At 47.2% G+C, this 10,118-nt stretch overlaps 1 protein-coding gene across 1 annotated transcript; it reads right to left on the reverse strand.

Moving 5' to 3' along the window:
* Positions 1-2,990: 2,990 nt before the first annotated feature.
* LOC120046803 (monocarboxylate transporter 4-like) lies at positions 2,991-9,301 on the reverse strand. Its single transcript, XM_038992319.1, has 6 exons — positions 9,033-9,301; positions 7,878-8,021; positions 7,359-7,495; positions 6,690-7,157; positions 6,269-6,449; positions 2,991-3,922 (listed from the first exon to the last, which is right to left on the reverse strand). Exons 1-6 carry the CDS (start codon positions 9,253-9,255, stop codon positions 3,624-3,626), a joined length of 1,452 nt encoding a protein of 483 aa, XP_038848247.1. The 5' UTR covers positions 9,256-9,301; the 3' UTR covers positions 2,991-3,623.
* Between the last annotated feature and the right edge of the window lie 817 nt (positions 9,302-10,118).

The following is a 10,118-nucleotide window of genomic DNA, read 5'->3' on the forward strand; positions in this document are numbered from 1 at the left end:
ACCTGGTGTCTTAAGTCTAAATGAGTCCCTGATAAGAGGGGAAGAATGGCATCAAGCAGTGGAACTGTCTTTGAGGTTCCAACATTTATTATCATAGTCAAGTCCAAACCACTCCTGTATTCACACTCATTGACCCATAAAGGGTGATTTTGGACAGCCTTGAACGTTCTCCTGGTGCTGTACCTCAACAAAAAAATATGATTCTGCTGACTGAGATACCCTACGAAGTGTGTTTACCATGGTTCTCAAGCCGATCTCAATATCTAGTTGCCAATCCCATCTGAAGTGATTAAGTGCCGTTTGTTGGGACACATTGTGCTACCACCAAGACTACCTCCATCTAGGGTACTAAATACAACACATCCTGCCTAAGAGGATTGGAGAGTAGGCCTTGGATTAAACACTCACTAACATGTTTGTGTTTCCATTCCCAATAGAGCATCTGAAGAGAGTCAACATGCTCACTATCAAGCGTTAAAGAACCAGCCACTTTCTCCACAGAATAGATATTTATTGGGATGGCATAGGAACACGTCAAGAAGCAGCCGTATCTCAGAAGAATATGAATTGAATAAATCCACATGAAAGTTTGACATTCAACCATGAGGGTGCTCGTGGACATGGTTGTGTATTTGTGGTTTGTAAGTGTCTGCAGATCTATAATTCATAAATACAAAGATCTCACATAGACAGACAAGATGGCAGACCAATATATACAATATACCAACATGCAGAAACATACAGGACAATACTGACTACACACAGTTTTACAAGTGCAAAGCCAACCTTCGTAGAGCAGAGCAAAGTGCTTCACTGTGTTTGGCTGGGATAACTTATCAGGTGACATCACAGGCACTGTAATAGAGACTGCATCAGTGTAAGAAAATATCAAAATACCACTATATATTCTATTACTGGGTAATCAGCTTTTCATATGGTCAATTTCACAGCATCCCCAGATGCCAATGTATCAGGTTTAAGGCACTACTATATAAAATAGGTCTTCCTCCATATTACATCAGTGGGCTGGGGTTAACTATAATGTCATACATATCCTGTCACATGTTAAGGGGTCCCCCTTTTCAGATCTAAAGAGATAGACAGTTGTGTAGGGTTTGGTTAAGTTTGGATACACCAACACAACAGGATCTTTGTAGACTCCCCATCTGTAGACTGCCAACATTCTTACTCCACCTGTCAGCGTAAACAACATAGACAAATGCTTGAAATATCCTTTAAAATGTACATCTGCAGTCCAACAAAATCACTGAAACAAGCACTGCATTCTAGCAGAAAAGTGACACGTTAATGCCCTCAGTATATATTTTTTAAATGTCCAGTTCAACGTGATTTATCAGACAAACATCTCAGCTATGACAAAGTCCTTACACTGGAAGACAAACAGTGAAATACATGTAATAAAATAAGTCTTAAACTTATTCAGTTCATGGAGTAAATATATATTTATATCAGAAACTGTGTGTGTGCGTGTGCGTGCGTGTGTGCGTTAGGTCACTGGCTGAAGATGTCTTTTTTATTGAAAGAAACTGATATTGATTTCAACACAGAGAGATGCTCTCATAACATTTCACCAAGCACCTAGACCTTACTTTAGCCTGTATAACTCAGTAACATTATACCATAAAGACCTAGTGCAGTCAAAAACGTGATTTCTGTTTTTATTTCGACACAGAGGTTGGAATAATACTGTGAAATTGTGAAAATGCCATTTTAGTGTAAGAGCCATTTGAAAAGACTGCCTGAAATTGAAGCCTGTTTTGTTGGGATTGAGTTTTGTCCTGCCTGGTGACATAACCAGACAGTAAGTTAATCAATAGACCAATAAGAAACAGAGTTCCAAACCTCGGCCAATAACTGCTAGTTTCCCCTTCCACACTCAGACCACTCTCAGACAGTATTATCAATATTCTTGCTTGAGAAATTGCTCTTTGCTAAGAAAGCTTTATTTTATTTGACCATTTTAATTGAAAACAAATCACAGTAAAGTACTTAAATTGTTACCCAGAAATGATTTGCTATAGAGATAAAAACTGTTGCATTGGACCTTTAATAAAATAGTATGTCACACCATCAATCATAAAATAACCCATGTTGCCTGCAACCTGCCACAACATGGGTAGTTGAAATAATACTTTTGTGGCTACTTTCTCAGACACAGATCACACCTAGTCCTGAACTAAAAAACACTTTCAATTAAGAATTTCCATTGAGCATGCGTCTCAGTCCAGGACTAAGCTGAATCTGGGCTTGGGAAAACCAGCTCGAGGTCTTAAAAAATCATTATACTCTTCTCTTACAGAGATGTTTCTTGTCTTTGGAAAGAAGTCACTTCAAGATCTCACGTCACTGGAAGACACTGTCACTCAGGAGTAAAGAAGAATTCCTTAGTTTTATAATCTCTCCTCACTGGGGAGTGTCTCCATAAACAAATACCGTCACTGTGGAAATGTCCTGGAAATGAAGTTGTTCGTTATTATTTTCTGTATCAACAACTGATGAGTCAGGCAGTGACAAGCATTGGTTAGTTCAAGGTTGTATGGGTGTGTGTGTGCGCATGATCTTTGGTTCCTGCAAGTGTGTGTGGCAGTGCGGTTCCAGAAAATATTGTGTTCCTTCTGGTATGTGTGCTGGTCTGTACACAGCAAATTCTCCAGTGTTAAATCTACCACTCTTCCAGTGTCTATATGGGTCCACACGTTCCAGTGTTAAATTAACAAACTGCTTAGTATAAGCCTTTTTTGCATATTTCCCAGGTTGTCTTTTAAGTAAATTGTGGAGTTGCCACCCATGACTGTATTTGTTAGTGACAGAGACATGGTTGTTGCATTTGTTCATTTTCAGTCTTGTGGCCTTCACCAACTGAGATCCTAAGCAAATGTTATCATTAAAATTTAATTCTTTATGACAATACATATTTCATAAGGCCATATTTTGAGGGCCTAGATGTATCCTAATACAGTGGCCTGAAACTCATGGTTTGGCCTGCAAGTCAATTTATGCTGGCTTGCAAAGTGATGTGTAATTCATATTGGAATCCAGCCAGAGTGGGATACCCAACATTTGGAATGTTTCATTTTTTATTCAGAATGATTGCCAGGATTGGGAATACTAAGATACTGTAGGAGACTACCAAAAGTATCTAAACTGGAACAACCATTTCAGTAACGGGTGCAATAAGTCCAGGTAACATATTGGATTAGTTTAGAAAAATTTACGTTATATTTGAGTAGAACAAGATTAATTATCTGCAAAAACATAAAACAAAGACTTGAAAAAAAAACATGCAATTTACCATGCTGGGAAATATGATAATGATTGGAGTCAAAACTGGTTATTAACATCAACATTGGGGTTCTATTACACCACTCAGTGTTAATTTAACACCTACAGAGTTAATTTAACTCCTGAATCAACACTAGATGTTACTGTAAAAACAACACTACGTAACACTGTGCATATTAAAGCATACAACACCAAACATGTACAGCGCACCGCAATCCATCCCTCCCTCCCTCCGTCAGAGTGTGTACTCATGTCTTCCTTATTGGTGCTTCGAGCTCATCAGTCACTCTCTCCGTAATTCATTAACAATCTCCCCTCTATCACAGAGCTGTCTCTGGGTTCCCCACCCCTCCACTCTTCTCTGCTCCCTCCATCGCCTTTCCCGAGAAGACCCTCACCCCGTCCGGCTGCTCGCTCTCAGTCTTCCCTCCCTCTGGCAGGCTGTTGAGCTTCTCCATCTCTGCGGGGGCTCCATTCTCTAGATGGGCTTCGGGCTCGTCTGGCTTCTTCTTGATGCACAGGAAGTTGCCCAGGCAGATGACGATGGAGGCCAGAATGACCTCACAGCCAGCCAGCAGGAACACATGCATGTAGTTATGGGTAGTGTCCAGCAGACGACCTACGCAGAGGAAAGGAGGAGAGAGAGAGGTTATACAGGTATAAAGAGTTCATTACCTCCTATCCATTCAAGGCATACGCGGTTTATTGCTAGCTAAAGCAGTTTATTAGTAGCTAAAAATGTTCTTATGTCATTTCTGTCTATACTGGCTTCTGATTGTTTGACGACTTCGTTCTAGACCACTAACCCAGGCTCAGCCCTAACCCCATGCCCACACCCCGTGTGGGCATGAGGTTAGGGCTGAGCCGGGGTGTGGGCATGAGGTTAGGGCTGAGCCGGGGTGTGGGCATGGGGTTAGGGCTGAGCCAGGGTGTGGGCATGGGGTTAGGGCTGAGCCAGGGTGTGGGCATGAGGTTAGGCCTGAGCCGGGGTGTGGGCATGGGGCTATTAGGGCTGAGTCGGGGTGTGGGCATGTTAGGGCTGAACCGGGGTGTGGGCATGGGGCTAACCCCATGTCCACACCCCGGTTCAGCCCTAACCCCATGCCCACACCCCGGTTCAGCCCTAACCCCATGTCCACACCCAGGCTCAGCCCTAACCCCATGCCCACACCCCGGGTCAGCCCTAACCCCATGTCCACACCCCGGCTCAGCCCTAACCCATTCCCACACCCCGGCTCAGCCCTAACCCCATGTCCACACCCCGGCTCAGCCCTAACCCCATGTCCACACCCAGGCTCAGCCCTAACCCCATGTCCACACCCCGGTTCAGCCCTAATAGGGCTGAGCCTGGGTGTGGACATGGGGTTAGGGCTGAGCCGGGGTGTGGACATGGGGTTAGGGTTGAGCCTGGGTGTGGACATGGGGTTAGGGCTGAGCCGGGGTGTGGACATGGGGTTAGGGCTGAGCCGGGGTGTGGACATGGGGTTAGGGCTGAGCCGGGGTGTGGGCATGGGGTTAGGGCTGAGCCGGGGTGTGGACATGGGGTTAGGGCTGAGCCGGGGTGTGGGCATGGGGTTAGGGCTGAGCCTGGGTGTGGACATGGGGTTAGGGCTGAACCGGGGTGTGGGCATGGGGTTAGGGCTGAACCGGGGTGTGGACATGGGGTTAGGGCTGAGCCGGGGTGTGGACATGGGGTTAGGGCTGAGCCGGGGTGTGGGCATGGGGTTAGGGCTGAACCGGGGTGTGGACATGGGGTTAGGGCTGAGCCTGGGTGTGGACATGGGGTTAGGGCTGAGCCGGGGTGTGGACATGGGGTTAGGGCTGAGCCGGGGTGTGGGCATGGGGTTAGGGCTGAGCCGGGGTGTGGACATGGGGTTAGGGCTGAGCCGGGGTGTGGGCATGGGGTTAGGGCTGAGCCTGGGTGTGGACATGGGGTTAGGGCTGAACCGGGGTGTGGGCATGGGGTTAGGGCTGAACCGGGGTGTGGACATGGGGTTAGGGCTGAGCCTGGGTGTGGACATGGGGTTAGGGCTGAGCCGGGGTGTGGGCATGGGGCTAACCCCATGCCCACACCCCGGCTCAGCCCTAACCCCATGTCCACACCCCGGCTCAGCCCTAACCCCATGTCCACACCCCGGCTCAGCCCTAACCCCATGCCCACACCCCGGCTCAGCCCTAACCCCATGTCCACACCCCGGCTCAGCCCTAACCCCATGCCCACACCCCGGCTCAGCCCTAACCCCATGTCCACACCCCGGCTCAGCCCTAACCCCATGTCCACACCCCGGCTCAGCCCTAATAACCCCATGTCCACACCCCGGCTCAGCCCTAACCCCATGTCCACACCCCGGCTCAGCCCTAACCCCATGTCCACACCCCGGCTCAGCCCTAACCCCATGTCCACACCCAGGCTCAGCCCTAACCCCATGCCCACACCCCGGCTCAGCCCTAACCCCATGTCCACACCCAGGCTCAGCCCTAACCCCATGTCCACACCCCGGCTCAGCCCTAACCCCATGTCCACACCCAGGCTCAACCCTAACCCCATGTCCACACCCAGGCTCAGCCCTAACCCCATGTCCACACCCCGGCTCAGCCCTAACCCCATGTCCACACCCAGGCTCAGCCCTAACCCCATGTCCACACCCAGGCTCAGCCCTAACCCCATGTCCACACCCAGGCTCAGCCCTAACCCCATGTCCACACCCCGGCTCAGCCCTAACCCCATGTCCACACCCAGGCTCAGCCCTAACCCCATGTCCACACCCCGGCTCAACCCTAACCCCATGCCCACACCCCGGCTCAGCCCTAACCCCATGTCCACACCCCGGCTCAGCCCTTAGCCATAACCTTAACATTAACCCTAGCGTCATGTCCACACCCTGGTTGAACCCTAACACTAGCCATAACCCTAACGACATGTGCACAACTAACTCTAACCTAATGCTTCCCTCTGGGTACCGACCTGCTCCAGGCGGTCCCACCAGCACAGCGATTGCCTCCATGAGCAACACCAATCCTAAAGCGCTGGAGAACTTCTTGGTGCCCACGATGGCCATGAGAACCTCGAACTGCAGCGCCCCTACCATCCCGTAAGAGAGCCCAAAGAATATACAGAACACCACCAGACCAGGGTAGTCTGTCGCCTGCCAAAAGAGAAGCAACGATTAGTTACATTATACGACCATAGAAATATAATTACCATTACTGATGAATCATTTTAATTATATGGATCCAATAGCGTCGGATCTCGAGATCCGGTCAATACAGGAATGCAATAATGATACAATACATTTATTAAATATGATTGATGTATTGTTAACATCCATATACAGTGTAAATACATCCATCCAAATAATATCAATCAAAACTAGTTCCAGCCTTACCTGTGAGCTGACCACGTCGGTGATGCCATTAAAGAGTATGGCGAAGCTGAACAGATACACACATCTAGGACGGACCCACTTCATCCCCGCGATCAGCCCACACGTGGGCCGGGCGAAGATATCAACAAACCCTAGGATGGTGAGGAGGAGGGCAGACTTGGTGTCTTCATTTCCCATCTCCTTGGCATAGCTCACCACAAACACAGGGGGCACAAACAGACCCAGTACCATGATGGACGCAGCTATGGCATAGATGAGAAAACCTCGGTCTTTAAATACGCTAAAGTCCAGGAGCTTCTTCTGAGGATTAGGCTTTTTTTCTGCTTGGTCTACAGCCTGCAACTCCTGGTCCTGGGGCTTCTTGGGGCCCACCAAGGGCCTCATCAGGGCCCCACATGCACAGCAGTTGAGCAGCAGACCTCCCAGGATGAGGAAGCCGCCTCTCCAACCGTAGTGGTACTGCAGCACCTTTGGGGGTGAAATATGAAGAAAAACATTAACAATATCGATGATCCGTAACTCCAACAGAGCATATCATTTCCCCTTTGTATTTATTTTAATCTTTCAGAGTAGCACACATCTTTCATTGTGTTCATACATGTTTCTCCCTACATCATAATACTGATCTACAACTGCAGAGCGGGAGACTGAAGAGGAGAAGTGTCGTACCTGTCCCAGAGGCGAGAGGCAGCAGAGGGCCACGGGGCTCCCGGCAGCAGATAGTCCGTTAGCTAGAGGCCTCTTCTCACTAAAGTAACGATTCAGCATGATCAGAGATGGCTGGAAGTTCAGTGCCAGGCCCAGACCTGGTAGAAAAGGGGAAACAGTTCAATTGTGTGTGTGTTTACCAACCTGTTATAACTCCAGTACAGAGGTAGATGTGTGTTTACCAACCTGTTATAACTCCAGTACAGAGGTAGATGTGTGTTTACCAACCTGTTATAACTCCAGTACAAAGGTAGATGTGTGTTTACCAACCTGTTATAACTCCAGTACAGAGGTAGATGTGTGTTTACCAACCTGTTATAACTCCAGTACAGAGGTAGATGTGTGTTTACCAACCTGTTATAACTCCAGTACAAAGGTAGATGTGTGTTTACCAACCTGTTATAACTCCAGTACAGAGGTAGATGTGTGTTTACCAACCTGTTATAACTCCAGTACAGAGGTAGATGTGTGTTTACCAACCTGTTATAACTCCAGTACAAAGGTAGATATGTATGATACTGGTGGCCAAGGAGGCCAGAATCATTCCCAAGGAGGCAAAGAGCCCTCCCACCATCATCACTGGCCGACACCCAAACTTGTTCACCAGCACACTGCACAGTGGACCTGCAGACACACACATATGCACAATTAGGTGTGTGTAAGGCCAGTACAGAGCTGGGTAAAAAAAAGTGTTCCAGTTCTCTGCCCCTTCCACTTGGAATGAGCTACAAAAGGACATGAAATTACAGGAGCCTCTCTTTGAATGAGTTTAAATCTAAAATCTATGGTGGAAAATGAATTAGGGGGCTGTCAATGTCACCAAACCTCCCACAAAAAAGATCTCCTGTTCAATGTAGATAATGTGTGCTTAGTGCTTTTTGTAAATGTCTCTGAAATGTTGTGCTGCTATTTTGGCCAGGTCTCTCTTGTAAAAGAGATGTTTTATTTCAATGCGACTAACCGAACATAGTACTGTTGTAATATTGTTGTATTAGACATTTCATAGATTTTCAGTGGTAAAGTAGTGGTGTAACAATGTGTTGTATGATGTACTGTTTCATTTAAATGTTTTGTGATGTAATTGCCTCCCCCTTACTGGGGATCCATAATAAACCCCAGGAAGAGTAGCTGCTGCCTTGGCAGGAACTACTGGGGATCCATAATAAACCCCAGGAAGAGTAGCTTCTGCCTTGGCAGGAACTACTGGGGATCCATAATAAACCCCAGGAAGAGTAGCTTCTGCCTTGGCAGGAACTACTGGAGATCCATAATAAACCCCAGGGAGAGTAGCTTCTGCCTTGGCAGGAACTACTGGGGATCCATAATAAACCCCAGGAAGAGTAGCTTCTGCCCTGGAAGGAACTACTGGAGATCCATAATAAACCCCAGGGAGAGTAGCTTCTGCCCTGGAAGGAACTACTGGGGATCAATAATAAATACCTGGTAAAATAAAATGACATGCATGAAGATCCTGTCAGTTTGGTGTAGACTCTGGAGGTTGTAACGCCCAGGTCTGACACCTTCTCTACTCTTTCTTGTACTGGCTCACCATTGGGAAAACACTTCAGTTGTTACATACCAGTATGTATGTATGTATGTATGTATGTATGTATGCATGCATGCATGCATGCGTACCTGTGCCATAGAGCATGGCCAACAGTATAGAAGAAATCCATGCACAGTCGCTATATCCCACTCCGAACTCCCTGATCAATTCCTTGAAAAACACACTGACAGCCTTGGGGAAGGCGTAGGAGAACCCAGTGATGACAAACCCTCCGGCCAGCACGGCCCAGCCCCACCCTCCGTCTGGCGCCTTCACATCACTAGGCTCATCGTCTACCACGGCTCCTCCCATGATGCTCTCTGCTAGGAGATTCCCTCAACCCTCTGTCCCGTCAGCTTGGGTCAGAACTGAGAGAGAAGAGACGTAGATGTAGACAGTAATAGAGAAGTGGGTAACATCAGGGTTAGACACACAGTGTATAAGGGAGGGTCAAGTTATGAGATTGGGGCACCAGTCTGTTATTGGTCTTCTAAGTATAACTCCATAAGACTAAAACATTAGTAATTCTTGGTAGTGAGCCGTTAGATCTGTCTGGTACCAGAAACAACACTCTTGTAAAACACACATTTGTTGAAAGATAACAAATACACCACAGATGATACAGAATAAAGGAATGGCGTTTTGGGATGGGGATTTTCAATAAACTGAAAGCTACTGTAGTTAACAATAAAACAGCATGGATACAACACTTGGCAATAGGCCGAGGCCGAGAATTTAAGAGTTGGGAAATAATGGCTTGTCTGTGGTACATAAGCTAATCTTTTAGCAATATGAATCAATAGGCAGAATCATAAGATAAGGCCTACAGCTTAACACCAACAAGCAAAGAAAGGCAGTCAGGTTGTATGCTTATTTATCTGTGTTGAACTCCGGGATCTTCTCAGGGGCTCTGGTACACATTTCAAAGTTCTTCCTTCGATATAAATCCATAAAACGGCGAGGACTCAATGTCCTAAGCGTGTCTATCAAGAGCTTAGCCCAAAAACATATTTGTGTGCTACAGAGGTCATCCAGGACGGAGTCCCCTATAGGACATGGACAGTTTGACAACAATTGAAGATAGGCATTCACAGTATTTTATAGTTCTAGGGAGGGTTTGACTCAGCCTACGTGACCTCTGATTGGCCGAGCTTCAGGTCAGTCCTTCCCATTTG

Source organism: Salvelinus namaycush, chromosome 4 (assembly GCF_016432855.1).
Source record: "Salvelinus namaycush isolate Seneca chromosome 4, SaNama_1.0, whole genome shotgun sequence".
NCBI lineage: Eukaryota > Metazoa > Chordata > Actinopteri > Salmoniformes > Salmonidae > Salvelinus > Salvelinus namaycush.

Coding starts and splice junctions, on each gene's coding strand:
- LOC120046803 (XM_038992319.1), bottom strand. CDS start 9,255: ATGGGAGGAGCCGTGGTAGACGATGAGCCTAGTGATGTGAAGGCGCCA. Junction 7,158..7,358: donor GCCTCTCGCCTCTGGGACAG/GTACGACACTTC, acceptor TCACCCCCAAAG/GTGCTGCAGTACCACTACGG. Junction 3,923..6,268: donor GGTGGGACCGCCTGGAGCAG/GTCGGTACCCAG, acceptor TCCTCTGCGTAG/GTCGTCTGCTGGACACTACC.